Source organism: Delphinapterus leucas, chromosome 17 (assembly GCF_059928025.1).
Source record: "Delphinapterus leucas isolate spDelLeu-1000000601 "Yukka" chromosome 17, BTC_Dleu_Yukka2, whole genome shotgun sequence".
In the NCBI taxonomy this organism is placed as follows: Eukaryota; Metazoa; Chordata; class Mammalia; order Artiodactyla; family Monodontidae; genus Delphinapterus; species Delphinapterus leucas.
In genome coordinates, this window is record NC_143145.1 from 50605660 (window position 1) to 50624214 (window position 18555).

The 18555-nt window shown below is 43.0% G+C and overlaps 1 protein-coding gene across 1 annotated transcript in view; it reads left to right on the top strand.

Moving 5' to 3' along the window:
- The window catches only part of LOC149746999 (DPEP2 neighbor protein-like), a 32480-nt gene extending 20890 nt beyond the window's left edge, over positions 1-11590 (top strand). The window contains exons 5-11 of the mRNA XM_089898963.1: positions 2180-2424; positions 5593-5880; positions 6663-6833; positions 7110-8013; positions 8264-8359; positions 9373-9468; positions 10630-11590. Coding sequence (XP_089755089.1) covers positions 2352-2424; positions 5593-5880; positions 6663-6796 — 495 coding nt within the window. The 5' untranslated portion in view covers positions 2180-2351 and the 3' untranslated portion in view covers positions 6797-6833; positions 7110-8013; positions 8264-8359; positions 9373-9468; positions 10630-11590. The remainder of the gene's footprint in view (positions 1-2179; positions 2425-5592; positions 5881-6662; positions 6834-7109; positions 8014-8263; positions 8360-9372; positions 9469-10629) is intronic.
- The last annotated feature ends 6965 nt before the right edge of the window (positions 11591-18555 follow it).

An 18555-nucleotide genomic window follows, 5' to 3' on the forward strand; every position in this document is an offset into this window, starting at 1 on the left:
TTCCATTTGCATGGAATATCTTTTTCCATCCCCTTACTTTTAGTCTGTATGTGTCTCTAGGTCTGAAGCGGGTCTCTTGTAGACAGCATCTATACGGGTCTTGTTTTTGTATCCATTCAGCCAATCTGTGTCTTTTGGTGGGAGCATTTAGTGTATTTACATTTAAGGTAATTTTCTATATGTATGTTCCTATTCCCATTTTCTTAATTGTTTTGGGTTCGTTATTGTAGGTCTTTTCCTTCTGTTGGGTTTCTTGCCTAGAGAAGTTCCTTTAGCCTTTGTTGTAAAGCTGGTTTGGTGGTGCTGAGCTCTCTCAGCTTTGGCTTGTCTCTAAAGCTTTTAATTGCTCCATCAAATCTGAATGAGATCCTTGCTGGGTAGAGTAATCTTGGTTATAGGTTCTTCTCCTTCATCACTTGAAATATGTCCTGCCAGTCCCTTCTGGCTTGCAGAGTTTCTGCTGAAAGATCAGCTTTTAACCTTATGGGGATTCCCTTGTGTGTTATTTGTTGTTTTTCCCTTGCTGCTTTTAATACGTTTTCTTTGAATTTAATTTTCGACAGTTTCATTAATATGTGTCTTGGCGTATTTCTCCTTGGATTTATCCTGTATGAGACTCTGTGCTTCCTGGAGTTGATTAACTATTTCCTTTCCCATATTAGGGAAGTTTTCAACTATCATCTCTTCAAATATTTTCTCAGTCCCTTTGTTTTTCTCTTCTTCTTCTGGAACCCCTATAATTTGAACGTTGGTGCGTCTAATGTTGTCCCAGATGCCTCTGAGACTGTCCTCAGTTCTTTTCATTCTTTTTTCTTTATTCTGCTCTGCAGTAGTTATTTGCACTATTTTATCTTCCAGGTCACTTATCCGTTCTTCTGCCTGTTATTCTGCTATTAATCCCATCTAGAGTATTTTTATTTTCATTTCTTGCATTGTTCATCATTGTTTGTTTCATCTTTAGTTCTTTTAGGTCCTTGTTAAATGTTTCTTGCATTTTGTCTATTCTATTTCCAAGATATTGGATCCTCTTTACTATCATTATTCTGAATTCTCTTTCAGGTAGACTGCCTATTTCCTCTTCATTTGTTAGGTCTGGTGTGTTTTTATCTTGCTCCTTCATCTGATGTGTGTTTTTCTGTCTTCTCATTTTGCTTCTCTTACTGTGTTTTGGGTCTCCTTTCTGCAGGCTGCACGTTCGTAGTTCCCTTTGTTTTTGGTGTCTGTCCCCAGTGGCTAAAGTTGTTTCAGTGGGTTGTGTAGGCTTCCAGGTGGAGGGCAGTAGTGCCTGTGTTCTGGCGGATGAGGCTGGATCTTGTCTTTCTGGTGGGCAGGTCCACGTCTGTTGGTGTGTTTTGGGGTGTCTGTGGACTTATTATGATTTTCGGCAGCCTCTCTGCTAATGGGTGGGGTTGTGTTCCTGTCTTGCTAGTTGTTTGCCATAGGGTGTCCAGCACTGTAGCTTGCTGGTCGTTGAGTGATTCTGCGTGCTGTGGTTGAGATGGAGATCTCTGGGAGATTTTCGCCATTTGATATTATGTGGAGCTGGGAGGTCTCTTGTGGACCAGTGTCCTGCAGTTGACTCTCCCACCTCAGAGGCACAGCACTGCCTCCTGGCTGCAGCACCAAGAGCCTTTCATCCGCACGTCCAGGTACGTGGGGACTTTCTTCCCTTTTGGGAGGTCTGAGGTCTTCTGCCAGAGTTCAGTAGGTGTTATGTAGGAGTTGTTCCTCGTGTAGATGTATTTCTGGTGTATCTCCGGGCGGCGGGCGCAGGTGCCCGTTTGCGGGCTTCTCTGGGCTCCCGGCTCCCGGCGGCGGGGAGCGGCGAAGGAACCAGGAGGGCTGGCGGGCGGTCTGGGAATGTGGCGGCCGCGCAAGAACGGCCCATGGCCCTCACTCACCGCTCCAGTGCAGCCGCGACACGGGCCCACGCCCACCACCCTCGGGTTCCGCCACAGCCGCTGGACACGCCGCGGACCCGCACGGCTAAGCGGAGCTGGGCTCAGGCGTCAGCCCTCCCGCTCCAACTAACTCCCCAGAAGTATTGCTTGGTGTGCATTTCCAGGCTCTGCCTTCTTTCTCATCTCTTGGTGGCAGGTTGAGGAAGAGGAGAAAAGGTTAAAGTTTTTCATAAACCGGCAGAATAAGCTTATAACATCCTCTCACTATCTCTGCATAGGTTCTAGTCTCTGCAGCACTACATAAGCTTTGCCCGAAGTAATGAACAGTTAAAAGTCAAGTGTAGTACTTCACCAAACGACTTAAAAATGCTTGCGCACTGTAAAGGATTACGTTGCAGAGAGCACACATGGACCCAGAGCAACTTTTGCCAAAAGAGAATATTGTGCTAAATGTACAGCCATAGCTCTTTTCCATATGAAGAAACAGTCAGAAGGATAAAAGAACTTGGTCAAAATCACACAAGTAAGTAGGACAGAATCTGGTCTGTCTGTCGTAAGGGTTGTGTTCTTTAACCAGCAGGCTAGCTTTTCTCAAATCTGATTCATGCATAGAATAACTAAACACCTCTGTTTGCCTTGAATATTCCCTGTTTATACGTAGGGCTGCTGCGGTTTCTCATATTGCCCACTTTGACTCCCAAAAGCAACCGAGAATACACAATAATTTGGTCATTCTATCCATGGACCACTGTGGTGGGACTGCCCAGGAAGCTTATTAAAAGTGCAGCTTCCTGAGCCCTACTCCACATCTAGATAAGTTTTCTTAGGGTTGGCTCAAGAATCCAGGTACAAGTCTTTTTAAGTGCTTTTGTGGAACCCCCCAGGTGAGTCTCTCGCTCCCGTAGTTAATAAACCATTTATTCTGCCTCCCCCAGATGCCCAGCCAGGTCCTATTAAGGTAGAAGTTCCCCCACCACATCAGAGGGATGCTCCCAGCCAAGTAATCTCTGGAGCCTTGGAGAATCTGAATGGTCTCATGCTGGCCCACCTGCCATGACAAAGCTCCTCCAGAGCATTCCCCTTCACATTTTACATTCTACCACTCCCAAAGGCAGTCTGCTCCAATGGGGCCTGACTTCGTGTGTCCTAACGTGCACCCGCTGATTCAAGCAGTTTAGGAATAGAAGGTGCTGTGGTTTTCAACCAGGGTGGCCCAACCTCTAAAATGGTAGTCGAAGCAGTCTCTACCTCCCGGGCACATCGCCTCTGCAACAGCCCCAGTGAACGAATGTCCCATCTTTGCTTTTTCGAGGTCGGCAACAGGGAGTCCCCTCCTAAAGAAGGTTGTCTCTCATTGCCACACTATCAAAGCCTGCCGCAAATGTTCCTTCCCGTAGGCTTGATCAGGCTAAGGGCAGAGTTGTCTCTTTCCTTCTCTGAGTCGGACCAAATCGTCTTAGAAACACCTCTTCACACTGTTGACCATGTTTTTCATGGGAGCTGCTGCTGAGTCTTTCTCTCATCCTTTCATGGTGGAGAGAAAGAGGATTCTAATGAGTTTTACTTCTAGGGGAGAGGGGAGTGTAATGATCATGTTGTCATTTTCTGTTATGTCCTTGTGTCATGAATTTGTTTTCAATTTCATGTTAAAATGGGCCCACCATTTCCACTTTGTGAGGTCATTCAGCACCCTCCTTTTGCTCCTTTAACATCTCTCTCAGTATCACTTGGAAATATTTGAAATGGCATGAGCTTGTCCTCACGTTCCTATTAGCTGTAAATCTGGAGCCCCGACGTGAACCTAACCATTGAGCAGAACACCTCTCCACTACCTGTGTAACACTGGGTAGGCCCCTTAACCTCTTGGTTTTCTTAAGTCCTCAGTTGTAAAAATGTGAGGGTGCTATGGATTTATATTTGGGGCACGACAAGGTCGAGAGGAGTGTGTCTTTTCCTTTATTCTTCCAAACTGGAATGTCTTCCCTCTCTTCCGCATGGGTCCAAATCTCACTTGTCCTTCAGGCCGACTGCCAAGGAGCCTTCCCTGATTCCCCAGGCCACACAAATCTCTGCCTCTTAGGGTCAGTGCCATACAACCTAGCTGTCTCTTACGTTAATCTTGTCTCTCAAGCCAAACTCAGAATATGGGTCTCTCTTGCCCTCCCGTGGCCCCTGCGGCTGTGCCAGCCCACCGGCACGCCCCACGTGGGGTGTCTACTAGACTAGGGCATGGGTGGGGAGGCCCAGGGGTGAGGGGCGAGGCAGAGTACCTTTGCCTCTACCCTGTTCTCCTCCACAAAACTGCCCCTCCTCCTCAAGCCTGCCCCTCAAGTCAAAGGTTCCATATATGACGTCACTGGGTAGTGATGCCCTCACAGGCGTTCTCAGGGTTTCCATGGCAGCATAACTGTGCAAACGGGCTGCACTCAGAGAAACTTCGCTACCCGTTCTCCACCAGATACCGATCTTTTTGGCTGTCTGTGTGAGAATGTGTGACCGGGTAGTGTCTGTGTACTCTAACCTGTGCTCTGTTCCCTGGGTGGGCAGTGCAGCAGGTACACCCAGACAGGGCAACTCTACAGGCGGTGTGATATACACACAACCTCACCCGGCTGGCACATGTTCCTGTGGGGGTTGCCAACTACGTACAGCTGAGCACTTTCCCCCCAGATGTAAGTAATACCAGTGACCTGGGACGCCTTCAGGGACGCACAGTTCTCACTGCTGAGGACAAGTGAAAGCTCATCCCTGGACAAGTGTGCGGGACGGTTCTGAGCTTTATAAATATAGCCTTACCCTTTGGGCTACAGGATGCTTCCATTCAGACCCTTTCCTGATTGGCCTCTTAACAAAAGACAAGCGCATTTTTGTTGGCAAATTGCAAATGGAGCGGTTTGAGGAAGAGGGCCACTCTTGAACCGCACCTTCAAACCCAGGCACCACTGTGCTATCATGTAGACATCTATATCGGTCCCCTCAGACACATCCCTTACCGAGTTGCTGAGTACTAGGGGTGAGGGTGTTGCCATATTGATGGGAAGACCGTAAGAACGAAGGGGGGGGCGGTGATGAAGTGCTAATGAGACTGGAGGGCTGAGGAGATGGTGTCCCAGGAGGCTAGGTTGATGTGAGCCTAGACTTGGTACCCAGAACCCGGTTCTGAGTCTCCTGATCACTCTGCCTCAGTATTTGGCCTTGTTCTAATCGACATAAAAGTATTAGACAGCTAGAGTTCAGTGTGGTTGAAATAGGCAGTATAAATGGGGCCCAAGAGGGGTTGCCAAGGTGGGCGGGGTTCTTAACCAATTTATATTAGATTATTTTTTTCCAAAACTTGAAAGACATTTCCATGAAAGCCCCAGAAGTGACACACTGCAAGAAATGTTTTCTCTGCTGTGGAAGGGAGAGATCGAGAGGATCATGATTGCAATTACTTTCGGGTTCTACTGTTTTCCCTGGGAACGGTGAAGAGACTTCCTCATGTGCTGCAGCCCTAGGCTCTAGGGATTGCTTTTGCAGCCAGTGTCCCTTCTCTAGGGACTCATAGAGATGATGCGCCAAGGCTGTGTTTTGGACGTCAAGTAGATTAAAAGGTCTTCAGCCAGAAACTGGGAGAGACATGAGAGAGGGAAATTCTGGCAGGAGACTGTGCACAGCAGAAGTGACTGATCAGTTCTGATTTTCTTTGCAGCAGCAGTGGCTCCCGCTTCTCATCCTACACCTGGTCATTACCATGTCCTGTACCGCGGGTGTGGAGAAACGCAGTTGGGCTGGCATGGGGAGACATACTGCCTGGTTGGTGGCTACCGGCTCTACGGGGATGTTCCTTTGGCCACGCCAGCTAAGGTAGAAGCAGAGAAGCCAGTCCCCAGACGTGCTCCGAAGAGAAAGCACTCTCTGGAATGGTCGGACGAAGACCTGGGTTGCCCCAGACCCAAAATCCGGCGATTGGAGCTTTCAAGCAGCACAGGAATACAAGGTGCTTTGATTGTCAAGCAGGGTGGCCCAACCTCTGGGCACATCGCCTCTGCAAGAGCCACAGTAAACGAATGTCCCATATTTGCTTTTTCAAGGTGGCAGCAGGGAGTCCCCTCCTAAAGAAGGTTCTCTCTCATTGCCACACTATCCAAGGTTGCCACACATGTTCCTTCCTGTGGGCCTCATCAGGCTAAGGGCAGAGTTGTCTCTTTGCTTCTCTGAGTCGCACCATATGGTCTTAGTAACACCTCTTCACCCTGTTGACCATGTTTTTCACGGGGGCTGCTGCTGAGACTTTCTCTCATCCTTTCATGGTGGAGAGAGAGAGGATTCTAATGAATTTTACTTCCAGGGGAGAGGGGAGTGTTATGATTATGTTGTCATTTTCTATTATGTCCTTTTGTCATGAATTTATTTTCAATTTCATGTTAAAATGGGCCCACCATCCCCACTTAGTGAGGTCATTCAGCACCCTCATTTTGCACCTTCAACATCTCTCTCAGTATCACTTGGAAATGTTTGAAATGGCATGAGCTTGTCCTCACATTCCTATCAGCTGTAAATCCGGAGCCCCACCATGAACCTAACCATTGAGCAGAACACCTCTCCACTACCTGTGTAACACTGGGTAGGCCCCTTAACCTCTTGGTCTTTTTAAGTCCATAGTTATAAAAATGTGAAGGTGCTATGAATTTATATTTGGGGCGGGACAAGGTAGAGAAGAGTGTGTCTTTGCTTTTGTTCTTCCAAACTGGAATGTCTTCCCTCTCTTCCCCATGGAAGATGCTCCTTTGGCCTCGCCAGCCAAGGTGGAAGCAGAGAAGCCAGTCCCCAGACGTGCTCCGAAGAGAAAGCACTCTCTGGAAATGCCGGACGAAGACCTGGGTTGCTCCAGACCCAAAATCCGGCAATTGTAGCATGGTGGCAGGAGGCGGACCCCACAGAATCTTGCAGGTGAGTCACCCTGAAGAGAAGGCAATGGTTTAAATGCCTAAGGCAGCGAATGCCTCTTCCTGCACTGACACCCCCCGCCCCCCACTGCCCACTGCCACAGATTAGAACCTGCATCGTTTTGTCTGAGCCTTCCCCAGCCAGGAGCCTCCTTCTATACTAAATGGCCATAAGCCAGGAGCCTCAGAAACTGAGGTTTGTAATGAGAGTCTGCCCTGAACATCCCAGGGCTGAAGCTGGCCTGGAAGAAACCCTGACGTTCCTCTGCTTAATCCTCAGGGGCCCCTTTGTGAGCTGAAGAAAGAAAAGTCTAGAAAAAACGGATACCTGGGAGGGGAAGATGGCGGAAGAGTAAGACGCGGAGATCACCTTCCTCCCCACAGATACACCAGAAATACCTCTACACGTGGAACAACTCCTACAGAACACCTACTGAACACTGGCAGAAGACCTCAGACCTCCCAAAAGGCAAGAAACTCCCCACATACCTGGGTAGGGCCAAAGAAAAAACGAAAAAACAGAGACAAAAGAATAGGGACGGGACCTGCACCAGTGGGAGGGAGCTGTGAAGGAGGAAAGGATTCCACACACTAGGAAGCCCCTTCGCGGGAGGAGAGTGCGCGTGGCGGAGGGGGGAAGCTTAGGAGCCGCGGAGGAGAGCACAGCCACAGGGGTGCGGAGGGAAAGCGGAGAGATTCCCGCACAGAGGATAGGTGCCAACTGGCGCTCACCAGCCCGAGAGGTTTGTCTGCTCAGCCGCGGGGGTGGGCGGGGCTGCAAGCTGAGGATCGGGCTTTAGTCGGAGCGCAGGGAGAGGACTGGGGTTGGTGGCGTGAACATAGCCTGAAGGGGTTAGTGCACCACGGCTAGCCGGGAGGGAGTCCGGGAAAAGATCTGGAGCTGCCGAAGAGGCAAGAGACATTTTCTTCCCTCTTTGTTTCCTACTGCGCGAGGAGAGGGGATTAAGAGCGCTGCTTAAAGGAGCTCCAGAGACGGGCGCGAGTCGTGGCTAAAAGCGCGGACCCCAGAGACGGGCGTGAGATGCTAAGGCTGCTGCTGCCGCCACCAAGAAGGCTGTGTGCGAGCACAGGTCACTATCCACACCCCGCTTCCGCGGAGCCTGTGCAGCCCGCCACTGCCAGGTTCCCGGGATCCAGGGACAACTTCCCCGGGAGAACGCACGGTGAGCCTCAGGCTGGTGCAAAGTCACGCCGGCCTGTGGCGCCGCAGGCTCGCCCCGCACTCCGTGCCCCTCCCTCCCCCCGGCCTGAGTGAGCCAGAGCCCCCGAATCAGCGGCTCCTTTAACCCCGTCTTGTCTGAGTGAAAAACAGACGCCCTCCAGCGACCTACACGCAGAGGCGGGGCCCAATCCAAAGCTGAGCCCCTGGGAGCGGTGCAAACAAAGAACAGAAAGGGAAATCTCTCCCAGCAGCCTCAGAAGCAGCGGATTAAAGCTCCACAATCAACTTGATGTACCCTGCATCTGTGGAATACATGAATAGACAACGAATCATCCCAAATTGAGCAGGTGGACTTTGAGAGCAAGATTTATCATTTTTTCCCCTTTACCTCTTTTTGTGAGTGTGTATGTGTATGCTTCTCTGTGAGATTTTGCCTGTATAGCTCTGCTTCCACCATTTGTTCTAGGGTTCTATCTGTTTTTTAAAAAATTTTTTTCTTAATAACTTTTTATTTTAATAACTTTATTTTACATTACTTTATCTTCTTTCTTTCTTTCTTTCTCTCTCTCTTTCTTTCTTTCTTACTTTCTTTCTCTTTCTTTCTTTCTTTCTTTCCTTCCTTCCTTCCTTCCTTCCTTCCTTCCTTCTTTCCTTCCCTCATTTAGACAAAGAATCATCCCAAATTGAGGAGGTGGACTTTGAGAGCAAGATTTATGATTTTTTTCCCCTATTCCTCTTTTTGTGAGTTTGTAAGTGTATGCTTCTGTATGAGATTTTGTCTGTATAGCTTTGCTTCCACCATTTATCCAAAGGTTCTATCCGTTCGTTTTTTTTTTCTTAATAAGTAATTTTTAATTTAATAGCTTTATTATATTTTACTTTATTTTACTTTATCTTCTTTCTTTCTTTTTTCCTTCCTTCCCTCCTCCCTTCCTTCCTTCCTCCCACCGTCCCTCCCTCCCTCCATCCTTTCTTTCTTTCCTTCTTTCCTTCTTTTCTTCTTTCTTTCTTCCTTCCTTCCTTCCTTAAATTAAATTCAATATAGATATTTAAATTTAAGGTAAAACTAAATTATAATTTGAAATTATATGTGGAGTTTTATTTCCTAAAGAATATTTTGGAAATTTCAACTCCTATTTTAACTTATATTTTCAGAGAAGGTATTTGGTCCAAATGAAGAATATCTTCAATTATTGTTCTTCTATTGCAAGCAAAAAAGGATTTATACTTCTTTTCATGAAGTATGGTTGTTTGACAACAGAAGGATAAATATTTTATATTTTTAGAAACAACAGTCAGGCTACTGATATTCTTAATGAGTTTTAATAAATCTGAATGCTTCTTATCATCTACTCTTTAGCTGGTACCTGAGGAGTTGTATACCTCCGGGAAGATATGTGCTCCAGACCCGTAAATATGCAGTTCACAGAGCCCACCACCAGAGGACAATAATGAAGTAAAATCTTGAAACCATGTAGTGAAAATAGTGGGAGTTTAAATAAAAGCAACATTTCACAGTATGCTTTTCTGACCAATGTTATATCTAATAACCTAATGGATTATATGTACATGGATTCTGAAAAGTCAGCAGCACACTTCGCTGGTCAATTTCTATGATAAGGGGAACGGAATTTGAGTGTAGAAAAACAGTATACTTACATCTTAAAATTCCACCCCTACAGAATCTACTCACTATTGAAAACTGGTAAGAATAATAGCTTTCTGTGTCTCAGTGACCAGTTAACATTTTCAAGAGTAGAATTTATCTTCCTATGATGCTCAAATACACAGGGAAAATGCATATCTAGGACAGTGGATAAACTCTATATGACATGAGAAAATAGTTATTCAAATGGAAAAAGTATAAGATCTACAAGGCACAGTTTTATATGCATTAGTGTGGATATATACGTAAAGAAGCTCTAAGAAACATAAAAATCACTTCCAGGAAGTAATTTTAGGTAGAAGAGAATTAACATGGATGAGGAAGAAAAGAGAGTTGGTTTTAAAATGGTTTCATTTACTTGTTTTTTTGTTTGTTTATTTATTTGGTCTTTGGAATATAAGAAAACAGTGGCTTTCAGATCAGTATCCCAGTGGACCAAAGGGACCGAGGTCTATCCTGGAGCCCGGCCATTGTTTGACTATCTTGTAATAATCCTGGTGAAATACAACCAAGTCATTTGAACTATAAGCATCCTCTCTGACAATAAACTTAAGACACCAACATTATATATTAAAGAAAGTAAAGAGAGAATACTGTTTTCTTTAGAGAGAAAATACAGATCCTGGACCAAATCAATAATGTCAGCAAACCTCATGGGTATAAAATATTCTGCTGCCTATCATTTAGAACATGCCTCTACAAGAGGGAAACTGGGCGATAATTTCCCCAGATTTTATGTTTAATCCAAATATTTTAGATAAGAGGCATCTCTAGTAAAACATTGTATTATTGATTCTTTCCAATATGATAGCTCACAGGAGTTCCTCTTTCCTTCTCAAATACATATGGGGAAATGGAGGTGGGTGGGGGTTAGAGGAAGTATCTAAATAGAGCATAATAATCAACAGTGTGTTTTTTAAAAATAGAAATTTCTATTCAAATTGTTTCCAGAGACAGAAACACACAGAGACAATTCCATGTGACAAGAGTGAAAGAGACCAGAGTGATGCAGCTGCAAATCAAAAAACTGCCAACACCAGTGATTGATGGCCACCACCAGAATCTGGTTAAGACAAAGAAGGATCCTCCCTCCCCTTGAGGCGTCAGAAAGAACATGGTCCTCTCAACACTTTGAGTTTGAACTTCTGGCCTCTAGAGCTGTGATAAAATAAATTTCTGTTCTCTTAAGCTAACAAGTTTGTGGTATCTTGTTATGGTAGCCCTAGAGATGACAGTATTTGATTCCTGAGCTGGCAACTGTATGTTGATTATGTAATGACTATGCCAAGATAATCAACAGACACAAAGATAAAGGCAAAACTGAGACTAAGCCCAGTTCTTTTTATTCCCAGAATAATAAATGATTTTTTAATTAATTTAGATCTCTTTGTCTAACCCCTCTGCTTTGCAGAAGAGTATGTGGGACCAATCAAGTATTAATATGTTATACTTTCATTTTAATTCATCTCAAATTATTTCTAATTCCCCTTACGAGTTCTTACTTGACCCATGAATTATTTAGGAATATATTCTTTAATTTCCATTTGTGATTTTCAACAAATTTCTTTCTGTTAACGATTTCTTATTGCATTCTGTTGTCATCTGAGAGCACTCTTCGTATGGTTTATATCCTTTAAAATGTACTGAAATTTGTTTTATGCTCTAGCATATAGTATATCCATGTGCATTTGAAAAGAATGTATATTCTGATGCTGTTGGGTGGAATGTTTTATAGATGGCTGTTAGGTCTACTTGATTGATAATGCTGTTCAAGGTTTTTATTTTCTTGTTGATTTTCTGTCTGTGCTGCTATTGAAAGAAGGGTATTAAAGTATACGACTATTATTGTAGAACTGTCTGTTTCTCTTTTCTGTTGTGTCGATTTTGCTTCATTGTATTTTGAAGTCCTGTTGTTACATGCATATAAGTTTATAATTATTATGCATTCTAGATGGAATAATCATTTTATCATTTTAAAATGTCTTTGTCTCTGGTAAAAATTTTGTCTTAAAATGTAACTTTTTTCTGATATTTTCTTAGCCACTCCGGTTTTGTTGTTGTTGTTTTGTTTTGTTTTTACTGTTATGGTATATCTATTCCAACCCTTTTACACTTCACCTATATATTTTCTTTTTTTTTTTTTAACATCTTTATTGGGGTATAATTGCTTTACAAAGGTGTTTTAGTTTCCTCTTTATAACAAAGTGAATCAGTTACACACATACATATGTTCCCATATCTCTTCCCGCTTGCGTCACCCTCCCTCCCACCCTCCCTATCCCACCCCTCCAGGCGGTCACAAAGCACCGAGCTGATATCCCTGTGCTATGCGGCTGCTTCCCACTAGTTATCTACCTTACGTTTGTTAGTGTATATATGTCTATGCGTCTCTCTCGCTTTGTCACAGCTTACCCTTCCCCCTCTCCATATCCTCAAGTTCGTTCTCTAGTAGGTCTCTGTCTTTATTCCTTTCTTACCCCCAGGTTCTTCATGACATTTTTTTTTCTTAAATTCCATATATATGTGTTAGCATATGGTATTTGTCTTTCTCTTTCTGACTTATTTCACTCTGTATGACAGACTCTAGGTCTATCCACCTCATTACAAATAGCTGAATTTCATTTCTTTTTATGGCTGAGTAATATTCCATTGTATATATGTGCCCCATATTCTTTATCCATTCATCGGATGACGGGCACTTAGGTTGTTTCCATCTCCGGGCTATTGTAAATAGAGCTGCAATGAACATTTTGGTACATGACTCTTTTTGAATTTTGGTTTTCTCAGGGTATATGCCCAGTAGTGGGATTGCTGGGTCATATGGTAGTTCTATTTGTAGTTTTTTAAGGAACCTCCATAGTGTTCTGCATAGTGGCTGAACCAATTCACATTCCCACCAGCAGTGAAAGAGTGTTCCCTTTTCTCCACACCCTCTCCAGCATTTATGGTTTCTAGATTTTTGATGATGGCCATTCTGACTGGTGTGAGATGATATCTAATTGTAGTTTTGATTTGCATTTCTCTAATGATTAATGATGTTGATCATTCTTTCATGTGTTTGTTGGCAGTCTGTATATTTTCTTTGGAGAAATGTCTATTTAGATTTTCTGCCCATTTTTGGATTGGCTTGTTTTCTTTTTTTGTTATTGAGCTGCATGTGCTGCTTGTAAATTTTGGAAATTAATCCTTTGTCAGTTGCTTCAGTTGCAAATATTTTCTCCCATTCTGAGGGTTGTCTTTTGGTCTTGTTTATGGTTTCCTTTGCTGTGCGAAAGCTTTGAAGTTTCATTAGGTCCCATTTGTTTATTTTTGTTTTTATTTCCATTTCTCTAGGAGGTGGGTCAAAAAGGATCTTGCTGTGATTTATGTCATAGAGTGTCCTGCCTATGTTTTCCTCTAAGAGTTTCATAGTTTCTGGGCTTACACGTACGTGTTTAATCCATTTTGAGCTTATTTTTGTGTATGGTGTTAGGGAGTGATCTAATCTCATACTTTGACATGTACCTGTCCAGTTTTCCCAGCACAATTTATTGAAGAGGCTGTCCTTTCTCCACTGTACATTCCTGCCTCCTTTATCAAAGATAAGGTGACCATATGTGCGTGGGTTTATCTCTGGGCTTTGTATCGTGTTCCATTCATCTATCTTTCTGTTTTTGTGCCAGTACCATACTGTCTTGATTACTGTAGCTGTGTAGTATAGCCTGAAGTCAGGAAGCCTGATTCCTCCAGCTCCGTGTTTCGTTCTCAAGGTTGTTTTGGGTATTTGGGGTCTTTTGTGTCTTCATACAAGTTATGAAATTTTTTGTTCTAGTTCTGTGAAAAATGCATTCAATTTGCATTGAATCAGTAGATTGCTTTGGGTAGTAGAATCATTTTCACAATGTTGATTCTTCCAATCCAAGAACATGGTATATCTCTCCATCTATTTGTATCATCTTTAATTTCTTTTATTAGTGTCTTATAATTTTCTGCATACAGGTCTTTTGTCTCCTTAGGTAGGTTTATTGCTAGATATTTTATTCTTTTTGTTGCAATGGTAAATGGGAGTGTTTTCTTGATTTCACTTTCAGATCTTTCATCATTAGTATATAGGAATGCAAGAGATTTCTTTGCATTAATTTTGTATCCTGCAACTTTACCAAATTCATTGGTTAGTTCTAGTAGTTTTCTGGTAGCATCTTTAGGATTCTGTATGTATAGTATCATGTCATCTGCAAACAGTGACAGGTTTACTTCTTCTTTTCCGATTTGGATTCCTTTTATTTCCTTTTCTTCTCTGATTGCTGTGCCTAAAACTTCCAAAACTATATTGAATAAGAGTGGTGACAGTGTGCAACCTTGTCTTGTTCCTGATCTTAGTGGAAATGGTTTCAGTTTTTCACTGTTGAGGATGATGTTGGCTGTGGGTTTGTCATATATGGCCTTTATTATGTTGAGGAAAGTTCCCTCTATGCCTACTTCCTGCAGGGTTTTTATCATAAATGGGTGTTGAATTTTGTCAGAAGATTTCTCTGCATGTATTGAAATGATCATATGGTTTTTCTCCTTCAATTTGTCATTATGGTTTATCACATTGATAGATTTGTGTATATTGAAGAATCCTTGCATTCCTGGGATAAACCCTACTTGATTATGGTGTATGATCCTTTTAATGTTCTGTTGGATTGTGTTTGCTAGTATTTTGTTGAGGACTTTGCATCTATGATCATCAGTGATATTGGCCTGTAGTTTTCTTTCTTTGTGACATCCTTGTCTGGTATTGGAATCAAGGTGATGTTGGCCTCGTACAATGAATTTGGGAGTGTTCCTCCCTCTGCTATATTTTGGAAGAGTTTGAGAAGGATAGGTGTTAGCTGTTCTCTAAATGTTTGATAGAATTCGCCTGTGAACCCATCCGGTCCTGGGCTTTGGTTTGTTGGAAGATTGTTAATCACAGTTTCAATTTCAGTGCTTGTGATTGGTCTGTTCATATTTTCTATTTCTTCCTGATTCAGCCTTGGCAGTTTGTGCATTTCTAAGAATTTGTCCATGTCTTCCAGGTTGTCCATTTTATTGGCATAGAGTTGCTTGTAGTAATCTCTCATGATCTTTTGTATTGCTGCAGTGTCAGTTGTTACTTCTCCGTTTTCGTTTCTAATTCTATTGATTTGAGTCTTCTCCCTTTTTTTCTTGATGAATCTGGCTAATGGTTTATCAATTTTGTTTATCGTCTGAAAGGACCAGCTTTTAATTTTATTGATCTTTGCTATCATTTCCTTCATTTCTTTTTCATTTATTTCTGATCTGATCTTTATGATTTCTGTCCTTATGCTAACTTTGGGGTATTTTTTGTCCTTCTTTCTCTAATTGCATTAGGTGCAAGGTTAGGTTGTTTATTCGAGATGTTTCCTGTTTCTTAAGCTCGGATTGTATTGCTATAAACTTCCCTGTTAAAACTGCTTTTACTGCATCCCATAGGTTTTAGATCACAGTGTCTCCATTGGCATTTGTTTCTGGTATATTTTGATTTCCTCTTTGATTTCTTCAGTGATCACTTCGTTATTAAGTAGTGTGTTGTTTAGCCTCCGGGTGCTTGTATCTTTTACAGATCTTTTCCTGTAATTGATATCTATTCTCATAGCGTTGTGGTCGGAAAAGATACTTGATACAATTTCAATTTCCTTAAATTTACCTAGGCTTGATTTGTGACCCAAGATATGATCTATGCTGGAGAATATTCCATGAGGCTTGAGAAAAATGTGTATTCTGTTGTTTTGGATGGAATGTCCTATAAATATCAATTAAGTCCATCTTGTTTAATGTATCATTTAAAGCTTGTGTTTCCTTATTTATTTTCATTTTGGATGATCTGTCCATTAGTGAATCTGGGGTGTTGAAGTCCCCTACTATCAATGTGTCACTGTCGATTTACCCTTTTATGGCTGTTAGTATTTGCCTTATGTATTGAGGTGCTCCTACGTTGGGTGCATAAATATTTACAATTGTTATATCTTCTTCTTGGATCGATCCCTTGATCATTATGTAGTGTCCTTCTTTGTCTCTTCTAATAGTCTTTATTTTAAAGTCTATTTTGTCTGATATGACAATTGCTACTCCAGCTTTTTTTGGATTTCCATTTGCATGGAATATCTTTTTTCATCCGTTAACTTTCAGTCTGTGTGTGTCTCTATGTCTGAAGCAGGTCTCTTGTAGACAGCATATATATGGGTCTTATTTTTTTATCCATTCATCCAGTCTGTGTCTTTTGGTTGGAGGATTCAATCCATTAACATTTAAGGTAATTATCGATATGTATGTTCCTATTCCCATTTACTTAATTGTTTTGTGTTGGGTATTATATGTCTTTTCCTTCTCTTGTGTTTCTTGCCTAGAGAAGTTCCTTTAGCATTTGTTGTAAAGCTGGTTTGGTAGTGCTGAACTCTCTCAGCTTTTGCTTGTCTGTAAATGTTTTAATTTCTCCATCAAACCTGAATGAGATCCTTGCATGGTAGAGTCATCATGGTTGCAGGTTTTTCTCCTTCATCACTTTAAATATGTCCTGCCAGTCCCTTCTGGCTTGCAGAGTTTCTGCTGAAAGATCAGCTCTTAACCTTATTGGGATTCCCTTGTATGTTATTTTTTGCTTTTCCCTTGCTGCTTTCAATAATTTTTCTTTATATTTAAATTTTGGCAGTTTGATTAATACGTGTCTTGGCATATTTCTCCTTGGATTACCCTGTATGAGACTCTCTGTGCTTCCTGGAGTTGATTAACTATTTCCTTTCCCATATTAGGGAAGTTTTCAACTATAATCTCTTCAAATATTTTCTCAGTCCCTTTCTTTTTCTCTTCTTCTTCTGTAACCCCTATAATTCGAATGTTAGTGAATTTAGTGTTGTCCCAGAGGTCTCTGAGACTGTCCTAAGTTATTTTCATTGTTTTTTCTTTATTCTGCTCTGTAGTGGTTATTTCCACTACTTTAGCTTCCGGGTCACTTATCCATTCTTCTGCCTCAGTTATTCTGGTATTCATCCATTCTAGAGGTATTTTTTGTTTTTTTGTTTTTTTGTTTTTTTGTTTTTGCAGTACGTGGGCCTCTCACTGTTGTGACCTCTCCCATTGTGGAGCACAGACCCCGAATGCGCAGGCTCAGTGGCCATGCCTCACGGGACCAGCCGCTCCACGGCATGTGGGATCTTCCCAGACCGGGGCAGGAACCCGTGTCCCCTGCATCGGCAGACGGACTCTCAACCACTGCGCCACCAGGGAAGCCCCTTCTGGAGTATTTTTAATTACATTTATTGTGTTGTTCATTGTTGCTTGTTTCATCTTTAATTCTTCTAGGTACTTGTTAAAGGTTTCTTGCATTGTCTCTATTCTATTTCCAAGATTTTAGATCATCTTTATATCATTATTCTGAATTCTTTTCAGGTAGACTGCCTAATTCCTCTTCATTTCTTAACTCTGGTGGGTTTTTGTCTTGCCCCTTCATCTGCTGTGTGTTTTTCTCTCTTCTCATTTTGCTTATCGTACTGTGTTTGTGGGTCTCCTTTTTGCAGGCTGCAGGTTCATACTTCCTGTTGTATTTGGTGTCTGTCCTCAGTGGCTAAAGTTGGTTCAGTGGGTTGTGTAGGCTTCCTGGTGGAGGGGAGTACTGCCTGTGTTCTGGTGGATGAGGCTGGATCTTGTCTTTCTGGTGGGCAGGTCCACGTCTGGTGGTGTGTTTTGGGGTGTCTGTGGACTTATTATGATTTTAGGCAGCTTCTCTGCTAATTGGTGAGGTTGTGGTCCTGTCTTGCTAGTTGTTTGCCATAGGGTGTCCAGCACTGTAGCTTGCTGGTCGTTGAGTGAAGTTGGGTGTTGGTGTTGAGATGGAGATCTCTGGGAGATTTTTGCCATTTGATATTACGTGGAGCTGGGAGATCCCTTGAGGACGAGTGTCCTGAGTTGGCTCTCCCACCTCAGAGGCACAGCACTGATTCCTGGCTGTAGCACCAATAGCGTTTCATCCACACGGCTCAGAATAAAAGGGAGAAAAATTAGAAAGAAAGAAAAAAAGAAAGAGGATAAATAAAATAAAGTAAGGTAAAATAATATAAAGTTATTAAAATAAAAAATAATTAGAAAAAAATTTTTTTAAAAAGTAAAACATAAAAAACAAAAAAGGATGGATAGAAGCCTAGGACAAATGGTGAAAGCAAAGTCTACAGACAAAATCTCACACAGAAGCATACACATACACACTCACAAAAAGAGGAAAAGGGAAAAAAATAATAAATCTTGCTCTCAAAGTCCACCTCCTCAGTTTGGGATGATTCGTTGTCTCTTCAGGTATTCCACAGATGTTGGGTACATCAAGTTGATTGTGGAGATTTAATCTGCTGCTCCTGAGGCTGCTGGGAGACATTTCCCTTTCTCTTGTTTGCACAGCTCCCGGGGTTCAGCTTTGGATTTGGCCCCACCTCTGCTTGTGGTTGCCGGAGGGCGTCTGTTCTTCGCTCAGACAGGACAGGGTTAAAGGAGCCGCTGATTCGGGGGATCTGGCTCACTCAGCCCGGGAGGAAGGAGGGGTACGGATTGCGGGGCGAGCCTGTGGCAGCAGAGGCCGGCGTGACTTTGCACCAGCCTGAGGCGCGCTGTGTGTTCATCCAGGAAGTTGTCCCTGGATCCCGGGACCCTGGCCATTGCGGGCTGCACAGGCTCCCCGGAAGGGAGGTGTGGAGAGTGACCTGTGCTCGCACACAGGCTGATTGGTGGCGGCAGCAGCAGCCTTAGCGTCTTATGTCCGTCTCTGGGGTCTGCACTTTTAGCCGTGGCTCGCGCCCATCTCTGGAGCTCCTTTAAGCAGCACTCTTAACCCCCTCTCCTTGCGCACCAGGAAACAAAGAGGGAAGAAAA